This window comes from Artemia franciscana, chromosome 1 (genome assembly GCF_032884065.1).
Source record: "Artemia franciscana chromosome 1, ASM3288406v1, whole genome shotgun sequence".
Classification (NCBI taxonomy): domain Eukaryota; kingdom Metazoa; phylum Arthropoda; class Branchiopoda; order Anostraca; family Artemiidae; genus Artemia; species Artemia franciscana.
Genome location: NC_088863.1, coordinates 21,577,483 through 21,605,474, shown reverse-complemented (window position 1 = coordinate 21,605,474; position 27,992 = coordinate 21,577,483). Strand labels below are relative to the sequence as shown.

The following is a 27,992-nucleotide window of genomic DNA, read 5'->3' as shown; positions in this document are numbered from 1 at the left end:
CCCTAATTTGGCATGATGAATTGTTTATGAGATAGATACTTAATCAGTTGTTGTTATGACTTGATATGGCCAACTACCGGCTTTGTCAAGTTTTATTTTTTATTTTTTGTGTTATCCAGTTGGTATTAACCGGTAAGTCAGATCTTTATTACAAAATAAAGACCAAGGTTTTGTATGAGGCTTCGATATATAGTGGTAGTGGATTTGTCTTTATGTTACAAATAATTGATCTGGAATCGGTCTTTGTGTAGTCTAAAGTTATTTTCAAACTATCCAAGCTACCCTTTGATGGTATACATATTGAGCGGATAAACTAAGTCCTTCCGTGGGAGGGACTTGAGACATTCCCTGGTAAAATTCTAGTTTAGCGACTTCTTGCTATCTCGGAAAGGGGTTAGGTTAGGAAAATGAAACTTTCAGGGATGGGTCTACAGGCTAAAGTATGTCCCGGGAAGGTATTTTGAAGTACCTACCTCCACTGCCTCTCCCTCTAGAGGGTCTTGACCTTTGATGACCTTTCAAAATATGTGTGTTATAAAAGTGAAACCTTGCAAAATAGATCTTCTGCTTGAATGAAGTACAACAAAATTGTTTTCAGCTTCACAACTTTTCTCAATCCCAATTTATAAGGTTTTAAAGATATGCAAATACATTTCCTAAATTTTGAAAAAAAGAACGTTGATATGGCTCAGAATTCTACTCAAATAATAGGATTTGTACTTTCACAACTAAAGGCAGAGAAAAAGCAACTGGTAACTGAAAATTAAGGTAAAATGTTGACCTTGACTCCCACCATCCTAATTTTGGTTCGAAGACTTATCGTCCTATTTTTCTAAAAAAAATTCAACAGCCAAAAAACACCCTGTGCTTGGGCTATTCTACCATTTGTATCTTCGTTCCAGCTGCCATCTTCACGAATAATACTAACCAGGTAAGAGAAGCTAGCCATCTGAGCGATTTTCTCGTTATATAACAATACCTCTTCACCATCATTTACTCTTGGTTTTAGAAATTTATTCTTTTTACTATTGATTTTCAAAACCTCAGCCGCGTTTGAAGTAGCGTCTCTGTCGATACGACTAGGAATTTTGCCGTTTTTTGTTTTATTCTCTATTTGCACGGCGGGCTTTCCGGGCTACCTGCATCGTCTTTTGAAGACAAAAAAGGCGTGTTGTTTTCCTTGTTGACATAGAAATTATACATTCAAATGACAAATTCATGTAGAAAGTGATTTGATGACATTAAAAAAAGAGATGGTTTGTGTGTGTTCAAGAATGGTAAGCATTAGAGTACTGCATTTGAAACTACCACAAAGAAAGATGTGTTTAATATGCTACTCCAAGTCGACGTAAAACGAAAGTAACCCTTAGCGCTTAGTCTATTTATATACAATTATTCTGTTTAAGGACACTTATATTAGATTAAATCTGTCCCAGGTTAAATAGGATTTTCTAAGATTAGGCTCGAGCTTCGAATGTGTGTCCAAGATTAGGCTCCGCTGTTTATCAGTAAATCTATAACTGTAAGCATTGTATATGATTAAAATGTTCAAGCTAATCACATACTCAGGTTTTGACAAATTCATTCGTGACAATTCACTTTCTGGGGGATATAATGTAGATTTACAGGTTGAAGGGGTGATTAGCTGTCCGGCTACTGGGTATCTTACCCTGCAGTATCTCTTCCTCGAATAAGTATCATCATTCTAAGTAATTTTTTCCCTACAGAAATCAAGCTACTCTCTATAATTATCAAACTCACTCTATAAAAAGGGTATGACAGGGTTTAATCAAAGTTTTCCTAAAATCAGATACCCGTACCTGAGGGGTTGGAAACATGAAATTGAATGACATTGATTTTATTCCCTCAGGCAGGAAGGATGGGGTGTATAGGCAGGGAATAGGGCTCATGATGAATAAGTAAGCTGCAAAGTCTTGTTTATGTTGTGAGTGTATTCGTTATAGAGTGCTAATTGCTCGTTTTGCGACTCAAAAGTAAAAGTATCAGTCATGGTATATGCTCCTGTCAAACCGATTGATGAAGATAGTAGTTATTCGGTGAATTTTCCTTTCAGCTCTAGGAACAAATAGACAGGATCCCAGGTAGAAACATGGTTAATAGTGTATTTTAATACCCAGGTTGGTAGAAATAGGGATAGATAGTATCCTAGCTTAAATAAATTTGGTGTAGGAAAAGAAAATAGTAACGGTTATAGAAAGTTATATTTTTGTAGGTATAATAATCTAGTCATAACCAGTACAGTATTTGGTTATAGAATGGCTTCGCTTTTTTGCCATAAGTTAACATGGCACTCACATGGTCAGACGGCCAACCTTATTGATTATATTATTGTAAATACATGATTTATAAAATATGCCAGATATTTAGGAGTGTATTTATTGACCTAAAAAGTAAATATAAAAAGTAATATAAGAATTTGAGATGAAACTCTTATGGAGCAGTTGAATATAAAATAAAGATTCTAAAATTGGAGAATGTATAAGATGAATGGAACAGAGAGGAAATGGTGTGTTAGGGGGGACAGTTAGAAACGCGGCTAGGAATGTTAGTGAAAATACTTAAATTTAGTGTAGAATAGGAGGGGCTCGTTAAAGAATTATGTGATAACAGATCATATGAAAATAAGAGGAATGTAAGGCAGAAGAGAAAGTATTAAAATATGGATTAAGAGATGTGATGTGAAGGCCATGGATAAAATTGCTGAAGATTTAGAAAATGTTGCCAGACAGCATTGCAGTAAAGTATTGTAATGGAATGCGTAAAAAAGGAAAGAGTTAAAGAGAGATACGCGTAACATTTTGAGAATGTGCTTAACGGTGATAAAAAACAAACAAAAAAACATAAAATGATTTAGAAAAGAATGAAAACGTTTGTAACACTTTGGAAGTAAAGGAAGATTTATTTTGCGATGAAGTATAAGATACAGTACTAAAAGGATTAAAGAATAATTAAGTACTGATAGTGGGTAAATGATTTTTTAAATATGGTGGTTGTGTTTTTTGACATTTTTACTGAAGATTATGAATATATTTTTTTAAACCGGAAGTAACCCTTGTTACCTTTATACTGTAGATAAAGTTTTAGGAGATAAACGGTGTGGTCTTAGGAACAGGAGTCGATTAATTTTCGCTCTTAGATTAATAATTTAGAAGTGCCTAAGTCATCAGACCCTTTTTAATCCTCAGCTTTATAGATTATGAGTAAGCGTTTGGTTCAGCTGACTACAAGAGCTTTAGCGAAAGTCCTTTCCTTGTACGGTATACCAGATAGATACATTAACGAATTAACACGGCAAAGGTCATGGAAGAGCATGGAATCAAATGGGAAAGTAAAACTCTCCTAGACTTGGAGATTGTGCTGATGATTTGAGTTTCCTAGATGTAAATGTTAGCAAAATGAATGATTGTTTGGAGGTTTTGAGAGCTCGTGGCGCAAGAATAGGCTTGAAAATTTATGTTAAAAAGACTACCCTTACATAGGTAGCATTATAGTGAAGATGCTGGTTGCAGTGAAGATGTTCAAAGTAGAATAGCCAAGACCCAGGGTCTTTTTTTCACTGTTATAAAATTTTTGGAAAAAATCTATGGGAAGTCTGCAAACTAAGGTTATAATATTGGAAGCCACAGTGATAGCAAAGGTCAAGTATGATTCTTACTTGTCTCTCATGTGTCAATTCTAAAATACGGTAGTCCGCCTGAGACTCTAAGCGGGCAAGCCTTTTAGGCTTAGGTCACTTGTTCGCCTGAGAGTCCAAGGAAATTCAGTCTCCTCCTTTTGCATACAAGTCCAGTCGACATTGTCGGTCATGAGTCGTACCACAAGTCTCCATCACACCTTAGTTCTACCCTAGGATGGATGGATGATAGACAATATCTAACAACAAGTGGAAATTACATCCTTTTTCTGGAAAATCCTGAAACAGGCTTATGCCAGCTTTGCCTCTCACTCAAGTTACCTGTCTTGGCTTTGTGTCCAATTGGCCAATGACTTGATGGCAATTTGATTTTAATTTATTTATGAGGTTCTGAATTGGGCGCTTCAAAAGACGAAGGAACATTTATAAGATGTTTTACAAAGGGATCGTCTTCTAGTCGTTTTGGGTGCCCGTCTAACAGACAGAATTTAAAATAGCAAGCTCTACGAAAAATGTGGTTCTATCCCGCTTTCTAGGGCTATAGTGAAAGAAAGGTTGAGATGGCTAGGACACGTTCTGCGGATGAAAGATTACAGATTGCCCAAGATCATCCTTTTTGGCTAGCCATCTAGACCCAAACAAATAGCAGTTCGTTCCCAAATATCTTGTATGCTATATAATATCTTATATCCAAACCCAAGAAACAGGTGAACTTTATCCAAATAAATGGGAACCCAAAATTTTGGGTGTGGGGAAAACTTCAAGGCCTTCCTCCTTGCGCATTTGCCTGCAATAAATAAATAGACCTATTCCATTGGTTCGTCTTGTCCTTCAACCTATGAATTGATCGTAGGTGGTTTGCATGACCATTTTTATTTATGAATTTCTGTATTTTCATCAACCATTAATTGGGTAGCATATTTAGCTATATTTTAGCTCATATTAGCCCAAAGTTACATCTATATTTGGACCCAATGACAAGTGACGGCTGATTTCTCTTAGAAACGTTTCCGAAAAAAAATTGTCAACTGACATGGACAGATTCGCAGCAACCAAATTTATTTTACTTTTCTTAAAAGGGCACTAATTTTTCATTTTTGTTTTTCGTCCTAAATGCATTCCGTACAAACGTAGAGAAAATCGGTTGGTAAGTGAAACTTAATAAAACTTTAATCAGAAATATATAAAGCTGTGAGTTTAGTTGTCTGCAAAGAACAAATGGAAGTTCATTCATCGGGGAATTTTGAAAATGGGGACAGCCGAAACTTGTTTTGTGATAATATTTGTCTTTATTAGTTTGACTTGCAATTTTATGTTCAATCGTAGGTTCTATTTATTCATTCACAGTAATTTATGCTCATTTCAATTTGATATTTATGTGCTCATCGTAATTTCTTATATTGCTCTTTACTTTAAAACCCTTAGCGCTTTTTTATTCAATATTTTATTTTAACTTAATCGATAGTCTGTTCATTTATTTACAGTTTTCACTAAACTAACTAAACCTTTTAGAAGCCAGAACTAATTAACAAAACTAGATTAAATCATTCCTACAAACACTCTCAAACGATTGAAAATGGTGGCATACTCCTTAACTTTCGAAAATTTATATTAGAAAAATAGAATTCATTCCGAATAAAGAACAATTTAGCACTAAAAAAGCAGATTCGAACTCAAGACACTTTCCAGCATTGAAAAAAGTCTTATAATCTTGAAGAATTTGCAACAGTATGAAATTGAGGCGGGTTCTGGCCTCGAGGGCTGGAGGCCCGAGTGGCCAAGTAAAGCGATTAGATCTCGAAATGCCCATGAAACAGGCTTTTTGTTAATTATTTCCCTTTTAATGAGTATTGACTGACCAACACACATTTTGAACAACAAAACGTGGCGTAACCAGGAGGTGTGGACAGCCCCGGGGGCACTTTCCAGGAGCTGGCACGGAGGGAAGGGAACAAAGAAAGCGGAGGGTCAATTTTAAAGTATATTCTGACTTTGGAAGATCGAGCTCCAATTTATGAAGACATCGAAACAACCGTGAGAAGCGTTCCGATAGAGCGTGGTCTGGATGCAGAAGTTGAAATTGGGGGTACCAGAGTTGCATGTGCTACCGCGGAATCATCAAGCTCTCCTAACCAAGCTTTGTTGCAAAGAAATCTCCACTGAGAAATTCAAATCATCCGCTAAACCTAATTAAACCCAAAAATTCAAAGTTGAAAGAAGTGAAGGCCAGTCGAATCTTAAGGACATGAAGACTGTTAGAAAATGGCCCAGAGCATCATGGACGTAATCCAGTCATTTGTAACATCTTATTATTTGTGTAAATTTTCTTCCACTCTGTTGCAAGTATCATGCTCTCAAAAACAAATCTATACTGTTGAACAGTGTTAACGTTTTCCACATCATTATCTAAAATATTCCGTTTGAAGGAATGCAAAGGGTTGTTACTTATTAGACTCAGAAAGAGGAGGCACTTTTAGATTCTGTCCTGGGTGGCACCCATGCTATGTGCACCATTGGAAACAAACATGATCTCCGAAGGGATTACGAATTCTATATAGCGGCAGGGGTTAATCTGGAGCAAAATCTCGGGGGGGAATGTGGCCAGGGTGCCAATTAGCAAAATTTTTTAGGACCCAGTGTGAAAAAGGTGTCAATACTTAACCAAATTGACAAATTTTTTCTAGAAAAAGATTGAAGAGATAGGGAAAGATAGCGCCATATTTTTTTTGGCAGGAGGCCCAGGGCCCCCGGCCCTCTGGATCTGCCAGTGCTCAACGGCACATTGTTCTCAGGACTTGTCAAAGGAATGACCTGCCATCTAGGTTTGTTCACCACTAAAATAGCATTGTCAATTTCCCTCTGATTTTGGCGTCTCACAGCATCTGATACATACTGACGAGTAGTTAAAAGTTTAAGTTCTTATAGTTGTAGGTAATTTTTGTCAGTGTCCTTTTTTCATAAGCCTTTCCAGTGTAGTTTGTAATGTATAAAGAATAACAAAAACTATTGTTTTGTTGTTAGGTTCGCTTGCCAATAACCCACTCTACTGATAGGAATAGTTTTCACACTGTCACTTCCAACTTGCTTTATTGATTTAAGTTGAGATAGTTTATGGTCAGTCAATTAAAATGGCGGTTTCAGGGGTATCAATTGGGGAAAGGGGCATTTCCCTCTAAGATATTTTTGGCCGTCCTTTTCCCTAGATTTTAAATTACCTTTTTTACATCTTCAAAAAAAATTGCAAAAAATTAAAATTGCCCCCGCCTTAAGGTTTTCAACAGAACATTTATTTTTATCTTTTGATAAAAAAAAAGTTCAAAAAATCTTTGTCCTTCCCCACCTAGATTCTTGTCCCTGGCTAGTTTACACTGCATTGTGTAACGTAAATATCCGACGTAAGCTTCTTAACATCCAGCAGCATGGCCAGTCTTTGAACCCTTCATCAGTTTTGAACCCTCAAATTTTCCAAAATCTACCCACCATAGGCATTTCAACCATATTCAATCACCAATATCTATAAAAATAAATATCCTTTTCACTTCAGCAACAATCCCAGAATGTGAGAAAAGCAAATTTCCTTATAATGAACCGGATCCATTGCAATGCGACAAATATTACGTTTGTGAGAATATGGTTCGTTCAACGCATTTGTGTGATGACGGCTATGTGTTCGACACTGCTTCACGCCACTGTAGTCTGCCATTCAGTGTAAACTGCACCGACAGGCCAAAACTTCAAGAGCCAAAAAGTTCTGACCGATGTCCACGGGAAAATGGAATGTTCAGGCATTTGGGCTTTTGTGACCAATATGTCTACTGTCAGAATGGTGATGCATCGTTAGTTACTTGCCCAATGGGGCTCATTTTCGATGACAAGGTAGGTAGTAATAACATTAGTTAATCGATTTATATTAATACTAATTAATATTATTAATTTAATCAAAATTACGTTAACTAAAAATAGGTAGTGAATTCAAATTAAACAAAAGTTAGTTAATTGAAATTTACATTAATTAATTTTAGTTAAATAATATAAGTTAATCGCTCACGAAACATACGTACACAAATTAGCACTCCCAGAGTTTGAGATGGAACTTCTATTAGAACAAAAAATCAAAGTCACCAACATAAATATTCAAGTAAAAAGAGTGAAAACTTACAAGCAGATATTGTGATTTATTTGCAAAGGGATAAAGAGTGGGTAAATTTGTTGTTAAAGTATCCCTCCCCATTAATAACAAATTTTGACAAAAGAGGATCAATTTTAGGACAGCGCTCTTGTGGTACTGGGACATAACGTAGCAGAATTATTTTAGTGCAATATTTACTGGATTGTTGGTTACGCGAATGTGAATGGTGGGAAGGAAGAAATTATTTGTGAAGAAATCATGGAGCCTTGAATAGGAAGAAGTATCTAGTTATAACTTCAGTCCAGAGAGAATATGAACGTTCTGTACTATGTATCCAAAATCATATTTAAAAGTAAAGAAATGGCTAAAAGGGAGGCCCAGCTCGATGAAGACAAGAAAGTAGTAATTATTTGAAAAGTAGTTTGGCTGTTTAGGGAAATACCTTGTGGCGCTGAGAAAATTCACTAATAAGCTTTCGTCTTTGAGACAGTCAACGGACGCCGAGGCTCGCAAAATGATTTTTAAGCTATTGAACGGTCTTAATACGTCACTTCGCATGGGTGCTTTTGACAGTGCTATTCTGACCCCCCCCCCCCCCCCAAAAAAAAAATACCCCATAGACAATCCCCTCCCCCCAGAAAATTCTTTCTGCTGAAAATCCCCCGTGGAAAACTCCCCCTTGATAAGTCCCCCCTATTGAAAATGCCCCCTCCCCACATGCAAAATTGAGCAGCCACAGATAAGGTATAAATTAAAAAACAATGAAGAAAAGAAGACAATTTTGAATTTTCTAGTAATACTCAAAATATAGGCAAATTTTGTGTTGTAAAAGGTCGTTAGTTTTGTGTTATATTTTTATTGTATTTTAATTGATTTCTCATGTTTTGGGGGTTGAGTTGTCAGAGCAGCATAGGTTAAAGCCAAACATTGGGGCTATTAGGGTGATATCAACCAGTTTCGAATCCAGGGGGCACTGGGGGCACCACCTGACGTAGTGTGGATTTGTGGTTGGGACCTCTTGCTCTGACTTGGTTTGACTCGATTTTAGTTTTTTTTATAATTGGTTCTTAATAGTTAAGTTTTTGTGAAGTTGCTGATGGTGCAGCTAGGAATATTAGTGAAATATTCTTTATGTTTAATAGAGAGTAGAAAGGGTTTGTACAAGAATTATCTGAGTGATAGATCATATGAAAACAAAAGGAATGTAAAGAAAGTGGAGAGAGCATTGACATATGAACTAAGGAGATGTGAAGTGGAGACCATGGATAAAATTGCCTAGGGTCTGGAAGATGCGGCTAGACGGCGTAATAGTAAAATATTATACTGGCATGTTAATAAATTGAAAGGGAGTAGTCAATCCGGACTAGTCTCAGTTAAAGATAGAAATGGGGCCACAATTAGTGATAAGGAAAGAGTTAAAGAGAGATGGGCGGAACATTTTGAGAATGTACTAAACCGAAATACACTTGCAGGAAAAGATATAGATGAAAATGAAAAAGTTTGTGATACCGTGGATGTGAAAGAAGATTTGTTTTGTGAGGAAGAATTAGCAAGAGTACTGAAAGGACTAAAATCAAACAGTTCGTGGTAACGAACTGTAGTAAGGAGCGATCCGGCTCAATAGTAACCAAAACTCTAAAAAATTGAATTTTGATATCAATAGCTACATTAAAAGAATTGCATTTTAATGCTGATTTTAAATATATAAGTTTCATCAAGTTTAGTCTCAGCCATCAAAAGTTACGAGCCTGAGAAAATTTGCCTTATGTAGGAAAATAGGGGGAAACACCCCCTAAAAGTCGTAGGATATTAACGAAAATGACACCATCAGATTCAGCGTATCAGAGAACCCTACTGTAGAAGTTTCAAGCTCCTATCTACAAAAATGTGGAATTTTGCATTTTTTGCCAGAAGACAAATCACGGGTGCGTGTTTATTTGTTTGTTTTTTTTTGTTTTTTTTTTCCCAGGGGTCATCGTATCGACCAAGTGGTCCTAGAATGTCGCAAGAGGGCTCATTCTAACGGAAATGAAAAGTTCTAGTGCCCTTTTTAAGTGACCAAAAAAATTGGAGGGCATCTAGGCCCCCTTCCACGCTCATTTTTTTCCCAAAGTCAACGGATCAAAATTTTGAGATAGCCATTTTGTTTAGCATAGTCGAAAATCATAATAACTATGTTTTTGGGGATGACTTACTCCCCCACAGTCCCTGGGGGAGGGGTTGCAAGTTACAAAGTTCAACCAGTGTTTACATATAATAATGGTTATTGGAAAGTGTACAGACGTTTTCAGGGGGATTTTTTTGGTTTTGGTTGTAGGGTTGAGGGAGGGGGCTATGTGGGAGGATCTTTCCTTGGAGAAATATGCCATGGGGGAAAAAATTCAATGAAAAGGGCGCAGGACGAATCTGGTCACGTTAGAAAAAAACGTCAAATTAAGAGCTTAATAAACAATGCTGGGTGTTCGGAGCCTCTCTATTATGGAGTATAATTTGAAAATAACACAACTATACGAGCGATAAAACATACATACCACAACCATAACTCAACTAACAAAAGAACTGCTAACAGATAACACAACTATAAAGCGAAAACAGGTGAAAACTAACGGGAAAATAAACGAACTAAGAGGTGGAAGGGGCCCAGAGAAAAAATATAATCCTTTTTCAATTTTGAGCCTAACTTCCGCAAAGGAGTAATAATGTCAGAAGCCCCGAAATACCGAATTATTTTCTTTTCAAACAGTTCATGGTAAGGAACTTTAGTAAGGGGCGACCCGGCTCAATAGTAAATGGAACTCTAAAAAACGGAATTTTGATGCTAAAAGATACATTAAAAGAATCGAATTTTTACGCTGATTCTAAATATATAAGTTTCAATTAATTTAGTCTTTGTCATCAAAAGTTACGAGCCTGAGAAAATTTGCCCTATTTTGGAAAAAAGGGGGAAACATCCCCTAAAAGTCATAGAATCTTAACGAAAATCACACTATCGCATTCGGTATATCAGAGAACTCTATAGCAAAAATTTCAAGCTCCTATCTAAAAAATGTGGAATTTTGTATTTTTTGCCAGAAGACAAATCACGGGTACGTGTTTATTTGTTTGTTTGTTTTTTGTTTTTTTTCCCAGGGGTCATCTTATCGACCAAGTGGTCCTAGAATGTCGCAAGAGGGCTCATTCTAACGGAAATGGAAAGTTCTAGTGCCCTTTTTAAGTGACCAAAAAAATTGGAGGGCAAATAGGCCCCCTCCCATGCTCATTTTTTTCCAAAAGTCAACAGATTAAAATTTTAAGATAGCCATTTTGTTCAGCATTGTCGAAAACCATAATAACTATGTCTTTGGGAATGACTTACTCCCCCACAATCCCTGAGGGAGGGCTGCAAGTTACAAGCTTTGACCAGTGTTTACATATAGTAATGGTTATTGGGAAGTGTACAGACGTTTTCATGGGGATTTTTTGGTTTGGGGGGTGGGGTTGATGGGAGAGGGCTTTGTGGGAGGATCTTTCCTTTGAGGAATATGTCATGGGGGAAGAAAAATTCAATGAAAAGGGCGCAGGATTTTCTAGCATTACTATAAAAAAAAACAATGAAAAAATAAACATGAAAACGTTTTTTCAAATGAAAGTAAGGAATAGCATTGAAATTTAAAACGAACAGAGATTATTACGCATATGAGGGGTTCTAAAAATACTTTAGCATAAAGAGCGAGGTATATAGGAGGAGATAAATACCTCGCTCTTTATGCTAAAATATTTTTAGTGATTTCAACTATTTATTCTACGGCCTTTTTGATTCAGGGGTCATTCTTAAAGGATTGGGACAAAACTTACGATTTAGTGTAAAGAGCGAGGTATTAACGACGGTACAAACCCCCTCGTACACATAATAAAAATATAAGAATATAAAAGTTTGTTACGTAAGTTAATTCTTAAGTTACGTATATTTTTTACTAATAAAAACGTTCGTTGAATATTAAAAGTTCTAGTAGCCTTTTTGAGTAACCGAAAAATTGGAGGGCAGCTAGGCCTCCTTCCCCACCCCTTATTTCTCAAAATCGTCTGATCAAAACTAAGAGAAAGCCATTTAGCCAAAAAAAATTAATATACTAATTTCATTTCAATAATTTATGTGCGGAGAGCCAAGATCAAACATGCATTAATTCAAAAACGTTCAGAAATTAAATAAAAAAACTAGTTTTTTCAACTGAAAGTAAGGAGCGACATTAAAACTTAAAACGAACAGAAATTACTCCGTATATGAAATGGGTTGTCCCCTCCGCAGCCCCTCGCTCTTTACGCTAAAGTTTTTAATTGTTTTAAAAAGTAGAATTGTGGCAAAGAGTCAAACTTTAGCGTAAAGAGCGAGGGACTGCGGAGGGGACAACCCATTTCATATACGGAGTAATTTCTGTTCGTTTTAAGTTTTAATGTCGCTCCTTACTTTCAGTTAAAAAAACTAGCTTTTTTTATTTAATATAATAAGGATCCAGGTGCTGATGGTGTGATGAATGAGTTTCTTAAATATGGTGGCTATGAGGTTAGAAGAGAGCTACTGAAGATTATGAATATGATTTTTGAAAATGGGGAAGCACCCAATGATTTTAGAAAAACCTTAATTAAACCACTGTATAAGAAAGGTGACAAGAGAGAGTGTCGTAATTATCGAGGCATTAGTCTGATCTCTGTCGGTAACAAATTACTTAGTAATGTGATACTTTTTAGACTGAGAGATGCTTTTTTGGTAGAGAGGGATCCACTCCAGGAATTTTCGCTTGGAAGGGAATTATATACATAAAAACGATCTCCAGCGTAACTCCCCTCCGGAAATTTATACCCTTACCCTGATTTAACCAAGACAAGATCTGTGTAATTTCTATAGAATTCGTTTTTTTTAACAAAGATACGAAAGGGGAGGTAATCTTCAAACTCTGGGAATCAATTTTCCCTTCCAATTGGCATCCCTGTCAGTTTTAATTTATGTAAGGATCGCCGTTAGAATAGAGCTTGGTTCAATTATGAGAGATTATCTAACTTTTGGTTACTATGTGCCGTGATTGTAAACTTACGTAATCCTCATTTATAATTAACTGTACCGATTCTTCACATAATCATTTACTATTGGGTGTAGTTCGTTCTTTAATACAATTAAATAAAAAAACAAAGTTTTTTTTAAATGAAAGTAAGGAGCGACATTAAACTTAAAACAAACAGAAATTACTCCGTATATGAAAGAGGATTTTCCTCCTCAACGCCTCGCCCTTTACGCCAAAGTTTGACTCTTTCTCTTGACTCTACTTCTTAAAACAGTAAAAAACTTTAGCGTAAAGAGCGGGGCTTTGAGAAGGAAAAGCCCCTTTCGTACACGGAGTAATTTCTGTTTGTTTTAAGTTTTAATGTCGCTCCTTATTTTCATTAAAAAAAACTTATTTTTTTTATTTAGTTTCTGGACGTTTTTTAATTAATGTTTGTTTTGATCTTGGCTCTCCGCACGTAAATAATTAAAATGAAATTTCCATATTAATTTTTTTGGCTAAAGGGTTTCTCATAGTTTTAATCGGAAGATTTTGAGAAAAAAGGAGAGAGGGAGGAAGTCTAGTTGCCCTCCAATGTTTGATTACTTAAAAAGGCAACTAGAACTTTTAATTTTTTTAGGAACATTTTCATTAATAAAAATTATACGTAATTTACGAATTAACTGACGTAACAAACTTCTATATTCGTATGTTTTTATTGCGTATATGAGGGAGTTCACCCCTCGTCGATACCTCGCTGTTTACACTAAATAGGGACTAAATTCTGTCCCAATTCCTTAAGAATGACCCTTGAATCACAATGGCCGTAGAATAAATAGATGAAATTACTAAAAATACTTTAGCGTAAAGAGCGAGGCATTACGAGGAGGTAAACCCCTCATATGCGCAATAATTTCTGCTCGTTTTAAGTTTTAATGCTGCTCCTCACTTTCAGTAGAAAAAAAATTCATAATTATTTTTTCATTGTTTTTTTAAATAATACTAAAAATCCTGCGCCCCCTTCATTAAAAGTCTCTTCCCCCATGAGAAGTTTTCCATGGAAAGATCCTCCAAAATTACCCCCCTCACCTCAACTCTCCCTCCCAAACCAAAAAAATCCCCCAGAAAACGTCCGTACAGTTCCCAGTAACCATTACTATGTGTAAACACAGGTCAAAGTTTGTAACTTGCAACCCCTCCCACGGAGACTATGGGGGAATAAGTCGTCCCCAAAGACATAGTTATTAGGTTTTTCGACTATGGTGAATAAAATGGCTATATCAGAATTTTGATCCGGTGACTTTGGGAAAAAATGAGCGTGGGAGGGAGCCTAGGTGCCCTCCAGTTTTTTGGTCACTTAAAAAGGGCACTAGAAATTTTAATTTCAGTTAGAATGTGCCCTCTTGAGACATTCTAGGACCACTGGGTCGATACGATCACCCCTGGGAAAAAAAAAAAAAATAAACACGCATCCGTGCTTTGTCTTCTGACAAAAAATGCGAAATTCCACATTTTTATAGATAGGAGCTTGAAACTTATACAATAAGGTTCTCTAATACGCTGAACCTGATGGTGTATTTTCGTTAAGATTGTATGAATTTTAGGGGGGTGTTTTCTCCTATTTTCTAAAATGAGGCAAATTTTCTCAGGCTCGTAACGTTTGATAGGTAAGACTAATCTTGATGAAAGTTATATATTTAAAATCAGCATTAAAATTCGATTTTTTTATGTAACTATTGGTATGAAAATTCTATTTTTTAGAGTTTCGGTTACTATTGGGCGGGGTCGCTCCTTGCTACAACAGTTCGTAGCCACGAACTATTTGATGAGTAGAAAAAAAAGCGAAAAAAAGATGCCGCCGATGCAGAATATCGCAATTCAAGCCACTTTTCTTGTTTTTCAAGCCGACATATTTTCTTTGTTGTTCAAGCGAAGAGACTGTAAATTTCCTATATAGAAGTTTTGGACAAGGCGGCTCCAATACTGTACTTCATTATTTGATCTGACTGTTTTGAGAAGTCATGAGCTAATTTTTTTTGTCACCTTCGCCCACCTGAAATCTGCGCTACTGCCGCTACTACTGCCGTCTGCGGCAACTCATTGCTGACGAATTTAGTAAAAGCCAAGCATCAGCACGATATGTATGATTTTTTAATGTCTATTGTTTATATTGTATTGCGTAATGTTTTGAAATTCACCAAGTAGCGTCTACATTAAATAGTCACTTTTCTTCACTACAGCTTGAAACCTAATTCAATAGCACCCCCTCTTATCCCCCTCGAATTGAAATACTGTTGCTACGCCCCTGTCCCGGGTATATGAGGTAAACTGGCATATACCTACGCTTTTGTCCCTTTAAATATATAAGCAGTTCATAAAGAATTAGCATTTATTTTTGACCGTTTATGCAGTAAAACTACTGATTATAAAATATTGTTGTTGTTTTTAGCTCAGTTGTTCAATATCCAGTTGCTCTTAGCTCCATTTATGCCAATTTTTCATGAGATGGTTCGAATAAATGCGGAGGAGGGATTCAGCCTCTGAGCTCCCAACATTCGGAGTAATGTGTTTCGACTTTTTGTCCATATATTTGCTGAGAATAACGTAGCTATTGTTTTAATTAATTTTTGATACCAGATCATTACTGTAGAAAGTTGAACTTAAGTTGAATGGAACTCTGTTTTATTCTGAATAGCAAATGCACAAAAATTAACCCTTTTCTCCTAGCATTAGTAAAATATTGTGTATGGTATCCCCTCGCATACTGAGGATAACTTTTAAGCGTGAAATTATAAACTATAAAAGTTGAAAAAAACACACTATTTTCAAGTGAATCAAAGAGCTGTATGACAGGGATTGTCGTCCCCATAGTTCCCCATTTATCTACGCTGGCTGTGGCCCTCTTAACACTTCTACGACAAGGGCTCTAACACAAACGCAATAGGGTAAAAGGTTTTTTTTCAATGCATCAGGTTTGGGAAGGCCTACTGATTGGAATTTGCTTCAAGCAATAAAATTTTTAGTTCAAATGTTTCGAAAGGCAATTGATAAATAAAATACTCTCAATTGCCACGTGGTTAAACTTCTTACGCTCACTAACCTTTCAGTTTAACATTAGTAAAATTTTGTGAGGGGTTAGCGTGTGGCTGCTCCCCTCGGTATAATTTTGCTTTTATTTATTTGTGTTTTTTTTTTAATTTAGATTCAATCTAAGCTGTTCTTCCGTACCTACTATAAAATAAAAGAAAGAAACAGGATAAATAAATGATGAGAGGAAAAATTTTCCGTGCGTGGAAACCCAAAAATGCGTCAAATACTCCGGCCGAGACTTTCACCCAGCCATCCTCATTGCAAAAAGAAGTATAAATGGAATAAAACATACAGCACAAAAACAAAACAAAGAAAGGCAGCACAATAAATAAGCATTTATTTTTTGTCATGTCAGATTAGCTTAGCTTTATTTGGTAATAGGAAATTCTTTTGGATGTATTTGTATCAGTTGCAGCAAAATGTACAGATATGTATTCATTTCAGAATGGCATCTGTGAGTTTCCTGACGTAGCTGAGCGACCAGATTGTTCGCCAGAAGAGATTCTGAGATTTAAGTGTCCAACAACCGTCAGTGAAAGGCTTCTTCCTAAGGAGGATGACTGCCGCTTCTTTTTCCGCTGTCTCCCCAACGGTCATCCACGTCTTGCAGGTAATATATACGAAAGAGCTGCATATTTAAATGAGAAGTTAAACTAAGTATAGTCACAGGAGTTAGGAGGGGGCACTGATCCCTAGAAAACAGAAGTTGGTTTCTATTTATACTGCAATTTCTTGTGCTTCTCCTACGATCCCAGTTGTTTTCTGTATTTACCTCCCCCTGAAATAAATTCCTATATATGTACTTGTTGGTTCATCAGGGAGGAATAATTAAACATACAAACTTTATGTACTTCAAATTCAATTACCTGCCTTCCCTTTTCTCTTTTGCGTAGGATGACTTTCCCTGTCCTTTTACCTGCGGGTGCCTATGCATACTATAATTAATATTTATGTTGTATTGGAGGCTTTTAATTTTAAGTATCCCATTTGTGACTTTCGACCATTCGTTAACATGGCTGTCTAGATTACTTGATCAATCCTTTCCTTGAATAGGAGAAATCTTTATTATAAAAATAAGTTAATTTTGTTTCTGAAATGAAATGTCATATTCAGAAACAGTAAGTATAGTAAGCCATTCTCAGTGCGTATCAAACCGTTCGTGGTAACGAACTGTAGTAAGGAGCGACCCGGCTCAATAGTAACCAAAACTCTAAAAAATGAATTTTTGATACCATTAGCTACATCAAAAGAATCGCATTTTAATGCTGATTTCAAATATATAAGTTTCATCAAGTTTAGTCTTACCCATCAAAAGTTACGAGCCTGAGAAAATTTTCCTTACTTTAGAAAATAGGGGAAACACCCCCTAAAAGTCATAGAATCTTAACAAAAATCACACCATCAGATTCAGCGTATCAGAGAACCCTATTGTAGAAGTTTCAAGCTCCTATCTACAAAATGTGGAAATTGTATTTTTTGCCAGAAGGCAGATCACGGATGCGTGTTTATTTTTTTTTTTTTTCCCAGGGGTGATCGTATCGATCCAGTGGTCCTAGAATGTTGCGAGAGGGCTCATTCTAACGGAAATGAAGAGTTCTAGTGCCCTTTTAAGTGACCAAAAAAATTGGAGGGCACCTAGGCCCCCTCCCACGCTAATTATTTTCCCAAAGTCAACAGATCAAAATTCTGAGATGCCATTTTATTCAGCGTAGTCGAAAAACCTTATAACTATGTCTTTGGGGACCACTCACTCCCATACAGTCCCCGTGGGAGGGGCTACAAGTTACAAACTTTGACCAGTGCTTACATATAGTAATGGTTATTGGGAAGTATACAGACGTTTTCAGGGGGATTTTTGCTTGGGAGTAGGGGTTGAGAAGAGTGGGATATGTTGGGGGATATGTTTGGGGAGCTTTCCATTGAGGAATTTGTCATGGGGAATAACAAATTACTTCTAGTAATTTCAACTATTTATTCTACGGCTTTTGCGATTCAGGGGTCATTCTTAATGAATTGGGACAAAATTTAAGCTTTAGTGTAAAGAGGGAGGTACTGAAGAGGGGGTGAACCCCCTCATATATGTAATAAAAACATGAGAATACAAAAGTTCGTTACGTAAGCTAATTTATAAGTTACATATATCTTTTACTAACAAAAACATTCGCAAAAAAATTAAAAGTTCTAGTTTCCTTTTTAAGTTAGAAAATCGGAGGGCAACTAGGTTTCCTCCCCCACTCCTTTTTTTTCTCAAAATCATTCGATCAAAACTATGAGAAGGCCATTTAGCAAAAAAAAAAAATGCAAATTTGGTTTTAATTATTCCTCTGCGGAGAGCCAAAATCAAAACATGCATTGATTCAAAAACGTTCAGAAATTTAATAAAAAAAACAATTTTTTTTTAACTGAAAGTAAGGAGCGACATTAAAACTTAAAACGAACAGAAATTACTTCGTACATGAAAGAGGCTGCTTCCTCATCAACGTCCTGCTCTTTACGCTAAAGTTTTTTACTGTTTTAAAAAGTAGAGTTGAGAGAAAGAGCCAAACTTTAGCGTAAAGAGTAGGACGTTGATGAGGAAGCAGCCTCTTTCATATACGAAGTAATTTCTGTTCGTTTTAAGTTTTAATGTCGCTCCTTACTTTCAGTTAAAAAAACTTGTTTTTTTATTTATATATATATTAAATAAAAAAAAAACGAGTTTTTTTAACTGAAAGTAAGGAGCGACATTAAAACTTAAAACGCACAGAAATTACTTCGTATATGAAAGAGGCTGCTTCCTCATCAGCGCCCCTTTCTTTACGCTAAAGTTTGACTCTTTCTCTCAATTCTTCTTTTTAAAACAGTAAAAAACTTTAGCGTAAAGAGCGGGGCGTTGATGAGGAAGCAGCCTCTTTCATATACGAAGTAATTTCTGTGCGTTTTAAGTTTTAATGTCGCTCCTTACTTTCAGTTAAAAAACTCGTTTTTTTTATTTAATTTCTGAACGTTTTTGAATCAATGTATGTTTTGATTTTGGCTCTCCACAGAGGAATAATCAAAACGAAATTTGCATTTTTTTGGGGGGGGGGGCTAAATGGCTTTGTCATAATTTTGATTGAATGATTTTGAGAAAAAAAGAGCGGGGGCGAAGCCTAGTTGCCCTCCGATTTTTTGGTTAATTAAAAAGGCAACTAGAACTTTTAATTTTTTACGAATCTTTTTATTGGTAAAGATTTACGTAACTTATAAATTAGCTTACGTAAAGAACTTTTGTATTCTCATGTTTTTATTACATATATGAGGGGATTCGCCCCATCGTCAGTACCTCGCTCTTTACACTAAAGCTTAATTTTTATCCCAATTCGTTAAGAATGACCCCTGAATCACAAAAGCCGTAGAATAAATAGTTGAAATTACTAAAAATACTTTAGCGTAAAGAGCTAGGTATTATAAGGAGGTGAGCCCCTCATATGGGTAATAATTTCTGTTTGTTTTAAGTTTTATTGCTGTTCCTTACTTCCAGCTGAAAAAGCTTTTTCACATTTATTTTATTTATTTTTTTTTTAAAGTAAATCCTGCTCTGCCTTCATGGAAGTTTTCTTCTCCCATGACAAATTCTCGATGGAAAGTTCCCCAGCATATCCCCCTCTTCTCAACCCCTCCCCCCCAACCAAAAAATCCTCCTGAAAACGCCTGTATACTTCCCAATAACCATTACTATATGTAAGCACAGGTCAAAGTTTGTAACTTGTTGCCCCTCCCACGGGGACTGTGGGGGAGTAAGTCGTCCCCAAAGACATAGTTATAAGGTTTTTCAACTACGCTGAATAAAATGGCTATCTCAGAATTTTGATCCGTTGACTTTGGGAAAATAATTAGCGTGGGAGGGGGCTTAGGTGCCCTCCAATTTTTTTGGTCACTTAAAAAGGGCACTAGAACTTTTCATTTCCGTTAGAATGAGCCCTCTTGCAACATTCTAGGACAACTGGATCGATACGATCACCCCTGGGAAAAAAAACCAACAAATAAACACGCATCCGTGATCTGCCTTCTGGCAAAAAATGCAAAATTCCACATTTTTGTAGATAGGAGCTCAAAACTTCTACAATAGGGTTCTCTGATACGCTGAATCTGATGGTGTTATTTTTGTTAAGATTCTATGACTTTTAGGGGGTGTTTCCCCCTATTTTCTAAAATAACTCAGATTTTCTCAGGCTCGTAACTTTTGATGGGTAAGACTAAACTTGATGAAACTTATATATTTAAAACCAGCATTAAAATTCGATTCTTTTGATATAGCTATTGGTATCAAAATTCCATTTTTTAGAGTTTTGGTTACTATTGAGCCGGGTCGCTCCTTACTACAGTTCGTTACCACGAACTGTTTGATAAAATCTAAGTTCCAGACTAAACAATTATTCCAATTAACAAAACTACGGATAGTAAATTTACAGTTAAAATGGATAAGCACATTGAACGGATGGAGCTTTACCGTATGTATGTATATATTTCCAAAAAAAGTCATCGGGCCATAGGAAAAAAAGACGAAAAAAAAAACAGAACATGAACATAACAAAACCAATAAGAAAAACACAAATAAAATAAAAAGAAAAAATGTACTTATATATGAATATTCACGAAATTATATATAAAGAGATACATCTTTCACGACGCATCAGCCCTTTTCCAACATACTTAGCCAGATTCCTTAATGTCATTTGAACTCGTGATCCTACAATCCCTTCCATCCACCTTCTATCCGTCACACTAAGGAAAAACACTCATTTCTCAGATCCGCCAATTCCTTACAATTCCCCCCAAAAAAGAAAAATGTCTTCATCATCTTCCTCACACATTGGACAAGGGACTGGGTATGACTATAACCTTTCTTTTACCTTATCAACCACTGTATTCGAATCCAATCCCTTACCTTCATTCCAAAAATACGAATATCCTACTTCATCTGAAATTTTCTAGTTTCCTGTGGCCACCCTAGCTCTGTTTTATCCTCCTACAAACTAAAATATGCTTCTTTCGCTAGTCCATTTTTATTTCTTAAAATTTTTATCCAAAACTTCGCCATTCTTGTTACCCTATCTTTTCTTAACCTACTTAGTCCCAAATCTCCCTCTAGTACAACACTATGAGTAAATTTATGGACCATATATAGCCCGAGAATATACAGAACAATATTATCTTTTTCTGTTTACAAAATACCATCGTCGCTGTGGGGTAATATCCCAACCTATCTACTCTTAGAAACCAGTCATTTTCTAAGGGTACATTAATTTTTTTTTTTTGATACGTTAACGCCTTTCCAAAAGAAAATATTTTTTTTCAAACCCTATCTCTCCCTACTTGAAAAATTCTACAAATTCCTCCCTTGGTCCTTTGTCAGGGTGGCTCTAAAAAGAATAGAAGAACATTTGAATATAAATTGAATTATTCCTTCCAAGTTTGTAAAATAGCCCCCCTCCATTTAAAGTGGGCGAGAAAAGGCACAATAATGATTTTAGATATTTTATGAATGGAAAGTCAGGATTGTCTAGGAAATTATTTAGAAATTATCAAATTATAAGAAATCATTGGAATCGTATGTTTATCCGCCAGTATGTTGGTTATTTTTAAAACGTCAAGAAAAATACAATACTAAATATCATAATCATTCCTTAATTAATGCTAACCTCTGGTACAATGTCTTCAGACATGTTGCAAGTGATGGTGTGAGTTTGATCAAAATAATACCCCTGATTTTTGGTGGGAGAAGGGGTTTTTGTTCTTTCTAGGCTATGTAATTTTTGTAAGTAAACAATTCTAGGCATGTAACCCCAAAGGTCGGCATTTCTAATCAGCATAAATTGAAGATCCTTTTTGTTCCTTTTTTTAAACTTCAGCATTTGTAGTTTTGGCTATTATGGATATTATTATGGATGTAAAATTCCCACCAATCCTCCCTCTCCCTATTTGTAGTTATGGAATCAAATTGCCAGAAAAAAGTACAAAATATCGCAAAGGAAGCTGGCTATAACATATACTAGTATACATTGCCTAGAAGTAAGAATTCTTGGGAAATAAGTTACTCCAAGTATTTTCCTACGATATTTTAAACAGGTATTTTCCTTCACATTTAAACACTCACCTCAACCTTATAAAGCAGATGACCTCTTCTAATATGCATTTTTTAGTATCTATTTAAGACTTTTAGTTAAACTTCTTTTTCAGGTTGCGAGCAGGGTCTTGTCTTTAACAGAGAATCACTCCGCTGTGACTTACCTAAATTTGTTAAGGGTTGTGAAAACTACTACACTCCACTGCGAATATCTCAACAGGAACATAGTGACCTATTACATAGTTCTGAAGTCAACCCGTCCAAGAAAAAACTCAATGAAATTGAAAGGAAAAATAAAGGTACTAATAATACATCACAACCAATTATTCCACACACGACAGACATAACAAAAGAAAACGCAGCAAACTTTGCCAATACAGCAAAAATTCCAGCTCATATCAGACATGAAGAATTTTCTCGACCACAAACACCCAAAACAAAAAATGAGCATTTGCATAAAGATACTAGTGAACGTAAGGAAATCGAGTTAGGAACATTAAATTTATTAACCGAGAAGAAATTTCGTTTGAAAGATTTAAAATACGGTTCTAAAGAGCACAATGAAGAACCAATTAAAATGCTTAGTAGTAAGGTGAACGACGAACAAAACTACATTGCGTTTCAGAACGTGTCAACAGTCAGTAGCCCAGAACATTTCGCTAAAAAAACTACTTCAGACACTATATATCCCTCTAATGACCTAGACACCACTTCTTTAAGGATGAAAGGCCTTACATATGGTAAGCACTCGAAGTCAGAATCCATCGAACTTGAAGAAGCCGTTACGAGTGAACTATTAACTGATAATTCTTCTGGTTCACTTGACTCTACCTCAAGTGGACCCGTCCAAGAGGGACCCGTCCTAGATAGTCGTTCCGGAAATCATTTTAGCTCCAGAACACCACCTGCAGCACTCCACCTCTTAAACATATTTGGAAAGCTTGAAGGAGTTGCTACGAGTAAAATTTTAACTGATAATCCCCCTGATTTATTTGAATCTGTCCCAAATTCAAATAGTCATTCTGGAAATAGTTTTAGCACCAGAACACCACCTGCAGCACTTCATCATTTAAACTTATTTAGAAAACGTCCCGGAACACAGTATCAGGAAAGAACTACAGGAGGATCATCAATGAGTAGCCATAGAAGTACAGGTGAAACTTCAGGGACTATAGAAACTGGGAAACGGGGAGAACAAAAGGCCAACAACGAACTAATAAGTATGAAAAACAAACCAGACGATAGAGATGAATTTAAAGGAGATGATTTATCTAGACCTCTTGGCGTTGACGTAACAATAACTAAAGATAATGTTCTCAAGGGTGATGCAATTTTAGGGACAATTGAAGTGGGAAAATATAATGACATGAAGGAAACTGTGAAGTTGAAAAACGGAGAAAGTGATTTCAATGACGAGCTTCCTGTTATCACGAAACAAGAGTTTTTAGTAAAAGGTAGCATTGATAATACGCCTTCTATTTTGAATGGTGCTCAAACAAGAGTCTCAAAAGATGATATTCCCAAAAGACTGACTGAGCTAGATAAACAGGATGATTCAGTCAAGTCTGAACTGCTACAGGATGGAAAAAATGATTTAAAAGATAAATTATCTGTCTCTATTCAAGAAGAGGAACCTATCAATGACAGCAAGGATCATATTGCTACCCAACCAATCATTCTGAAATTATCTACCAAAAGTAATGAAGCCTTTGAGATTGATGATTTAAAGGTCGAACTTATCGATACTTCACCTGCTACTGGTAATAAGATAATGAGTGAAGCAAAGAATGAAGTGCGTATAACTGATAATGCAAAAGTCAAAGTTATAAATACTTCACCTGCTAATGGTAGTAAGATAATGAATGATGCAAAAAATGATGAGCATGTAACAGAACATGTTGAAGATCTTACTGATGATGTAAAAGCCGAAACTATGGATACTTCATCTGCGATTGGTAATAAGATAGTGAATAATGCAAAGAATGATGAGCATGCAACAGATGATGTTGAAGATCTAACTGATCATGTAAAAGCCGATGTTAGGGATACTTCACCTACTACTGTTAGCAAGATAATGAGTGATGCAAATCATGAAGAGCATATAACTGATGACGTTAAAGATCTGACTGATGATGTAAAAGCCAAAGTTATGGATACTTCGTCTGCGATGGGTAGTACGATAGTGAGTGATGCAAAGAATGAAGAGTATATAACGGATGACGAGGAAGTTCTTTCTCTGACAGAGAAAGTTGAGAGTAATAAAGAAAGAATTAATGACGAAGGTGAGACCTCCGTTAAGAAGGGTATATCAATGAATGCATTTGGGGCTGATTTAGATAATCACAACGAAATGTCTTTTATGGTAGAGGAAAAAGGACTGAAAGCTGATTCCGAAGTCACTAAATCAGAAGTTAAAGTTTTAGCAGAAGACGGTCAAAGCAAGGAAAATTTTAACAAAAATAACCTGATAGCAACTCACAATAAAACGGATGAAACTGCTCAGGAAGAAGAACTTGTTAAGAAGTTTCGTGTGCCATCTTTGCCAGAAATGACTGTTAAGAGTGAAACCATTTTGATCAAATATGTTGACGAAATAGAGAGCAGAATAGCTCCCATTGAAAGTGTTGTTAGTAATAAAGCAGAAAATTTTAATGAAAATAGTCTTGGAGAATTTTCTTTGAGAGAACAAATCGAAAAAGAAAAAGATTTGGCAAGCGAGAAAAATCCAGAAATTTTGGCGGAAAATTTGAAAAATGATCCAAAGGGAAACATAGGAAACGTCCCTGTTAATCTCACAGCTAAAGGCGATGTGCTGAATTCAGAACAAGGAATGGATCTTCCAGAGGTTGAAAAAGCAAATAAGAAACAAAGTGACAATTTACCTAACATTTGGAATGAAACTACTCACGTGCCAATGTCAGATATACTTCCCGAAAAAAGAAATATTAATGACACGGCAGTAGCCAAAGAAAATTTTGATACGGAAATTGCTGAGATTTCTCCTTCGGAAATCGAATCTTCAGATATATTCAAAAAAAGTGACAAGCCGAATTTCAGGAAATTTAAGCCAAAAATTGATACAAAAGCGTTTATCTCTTCAAGAAGAGGAGGTTTATTCCAAGACACAAAACTAGATCAGCCAAAAAGTTTTGGTCTGCCCGCACGTGTTTCTGAAGACCTAGAGGTACGTCACCCTTCAACTGTGTCAACTTTGAATGGTAGGAATAAATCAACAGCTGATGATGAAAAAAGTACTGAAGAGGGATCTCCATCTTCTGATGAGACACCTGTCATGGCAGAACAAATTGACAATAAGAAAGACTTAGGAAGTGATAGAAAGGATGAAATTTTGTCTGAAAATTCGAAAATTAGCCCCTTAGAAATCTCAAATGACAAACACGCTATAATTGAGACTAAGAGCGATATATTGATTGAAAAAGAAAATTCTATTCCAGTCATATTGTCGGAAAACAAAAACAATAACGAACCCTCGGTTGATAAAGAAAATGCAGAAGACTTACCTTTGAAACCCGGATCTAAAAATACCGACTTCAAAGGGATTGACAAACCAGGGTTGCATAAATTCCAGCCAAAAGCTGACATTAAAGCCTTTATAGCCTCAAGGAGAGGAGGTTTCTTGCAAAATAAAGAGTCTAATCAGCCGGGACGATTTCCCCCACGCAATTCTGGCAGCTCAGGCGACCGTCGCTCCTCAATTGCTATTACTTTGAATACTCGAAATAGGTTGAAATTTAACAACGAGAAGAGTGTAGAACATGTTTCAACAGTCTTAGAAGAAGAACCTATAATCGCTGGAAAGTTGCCACAGACGGTGGAAACCCTCCCATCTACAAATAAGTTTGATGGCCTCAGATTCACTCTTGAAAACAGACGTCGTCCCTTTTCATCGTTTAAAATGCCGTCGAGGCAAGTTACTGCAAATTAATCCTGGAGAAGAATATTAATTTATCCGAATTAGTATTGAGATTAGTTTTTGTAAATTAAACATGTTACACAACTGTATTTTTCCGAAATTGCGATACCCTAGCGAAATTTACCCCTAGCGTCATGGTTATGATAATATAATCAAATTAAAAAATAAGCGATATTAAACGGTGTAAATGAAATTAGCATCGATTTTGAAAATACAAAGAAAATTACCAGGAAAAATTTGAATTATAGTATTGGAATGATAGATTGAAAATTTTGAAATTAAAGAAGAAATAAGATAATTTCTTGATCTACGGAAAAGACTATCTCCATGTAAAAGTTTTGTCCACTTGAACAAACTCTATTAGAAGGTAACTGTTCTAAACAGACTAAAAACTTCTTCATTGAAATTGCTATGACTAAAAGAAAAGTAATGGGCTGTACTTGTACATATGAAGCACCAAGGCCGTATTTAGGGAGGGCTTATTGGTTTTAACTACCTCTCCCCTCCCAATATTATTGTCCGACTCGTAAAAAGTAACAAAATTGCATATGACCAAATTTTTGATGTGTTTGTAATTTCTTTTTGTTAAACATCTCCCGGAAAAAGTACACCCCACCGAAAAATCCTGGTTACGCCTTTGTCAGGGACTAATAAATTCTTCTCGAGTCTACATAAAACGCTTAAGCCGGTTTAGAACTGGACAGCAAGGATATACCGAGACCTTCAGTTCGATGGAGGTTTTTTGCAAGCCTGGACCCATATTGGTTACTAAGCTGTTTTCTGCACTTGGCGATGCTCTCCTATCAACTAGAGTTGACCTCCTGCACATGCAATCTCAAACCTATTACCTTCGACTCATTACAATTTTATGTCGGAAAATATTATGCAATAATGGGAAGCGCCCCATAATAAACAATATAACAACGAAGTGTTTATTCAGCCTAAAATAAGCGCACAAAACTCAAGACAAGTATCTATTTATCAAAATCCAGTGCAAGGACATGTTGTTTGTGAAAGTATATTTTCTTCATGAGGTGACACTTCTAAGGGTTCATAGGGAAAATATTACAATATATATTAAATCTATATCAAAATCAATGTCGTTTATTTAGTTAGATATATGTTTCTTTTGGGGTGCCACTTTTAAGGGTTAATACGGATAATATTAAAATCTATACTAAATCTATATAGCTATGTTTTCCTCATGGGGTGCCACTTCTAAGGGTTCATAGAGAAAATATTAAAATCTAGATATTTGGACAAGCACAGTCTTAAATTCCCCTTACACGTTTGAGCCTGCAATATTTATAGAAGACAAGGGCAGACATGAGAAAAAAGGACAGTTAAGGGCAAAACATCATGCGACTTCTTCCCATAACGTTGTGTCGACCTACCGTTATATTAATGCCAAAATCTAAGTTTGCCCTTTAATAGATTAAATAAATAAAAACAAGTGTTTTTAACTGAAAGTAAGGAGCGACATTAAAACTCAAAAGGAACAGAAATTACTCCATACATGAAAGGGGTTTTTCCCTCTCAACGCCCCGCTGTTTACGCTAAAGTTTAACTCTTTCTCTCAACTTTACTTTTTAAAACAGTAAAAAACTTTAGCATAAAGAGCGGGGCGTTGAGGAGCGAAGAGTCCCTTTCATATATGGAGTAATTTTACTTTCAGTTAAAAACACTTGTTTTTTTTTTATTTAATTTCAGAAGGTTTTTGAATTAATGCATGTTTAGATTTTGGCTCTCTGTCCATGAATAATTAAAACGAAATTTGCATATTAATTTATTTTTTGGCTAAATGGCTTTCTCATAGTTTTGATCGGACGATTCTGAGAAAAAAGGAGTAGGGGAGTAGGCTTAATTACCCTCTTGGTTACTTAAAAAGGCAACTAGAACTTTCGTTTTTCTTATGAACGTTTTTATTAGTAAAAATATTCGTGACTTACGAATTAACTTACGTAACGAACTTCTATATGCTAAGGTTTTTATTTCGTATATGAGAAGGTTGGCCCCCTCGTCAATACCTCTCTCTTTACACTAAAGCTTAAATTTTGTCACAATTCCTTAAGAATGACCCC

General features: G+C 35.9%; 1 protein-coding gene across 1 annotated transcript; it reads left to right on the top strand.

Moving 5' to 3' along the window:
• The first annotated feature begins 65 nt into the window (after nt 1–65).
• LOC136026895 (uncharacterized) lies at nt 66–25,987 on the top strand. Its single transcript, XM_065703713.1, has 4 exons — nt 66–132; nt 7,200–7,531; nt 16,334–16,499; nt 22,091–25,987. The coding sequence occupies exons 1-4, from the start codon at nt 66–68 to the stop codon at nt 25,921–25,923; spliced, it is 4,398 nt and encodes a 1,465-aa protein (XP_065559785.1). The 3' UTR covers nt 25,924–25,987.
• The last annotated feature ends 2,005 nt before the right edge of the window (nt 25,988–27,992 follow it).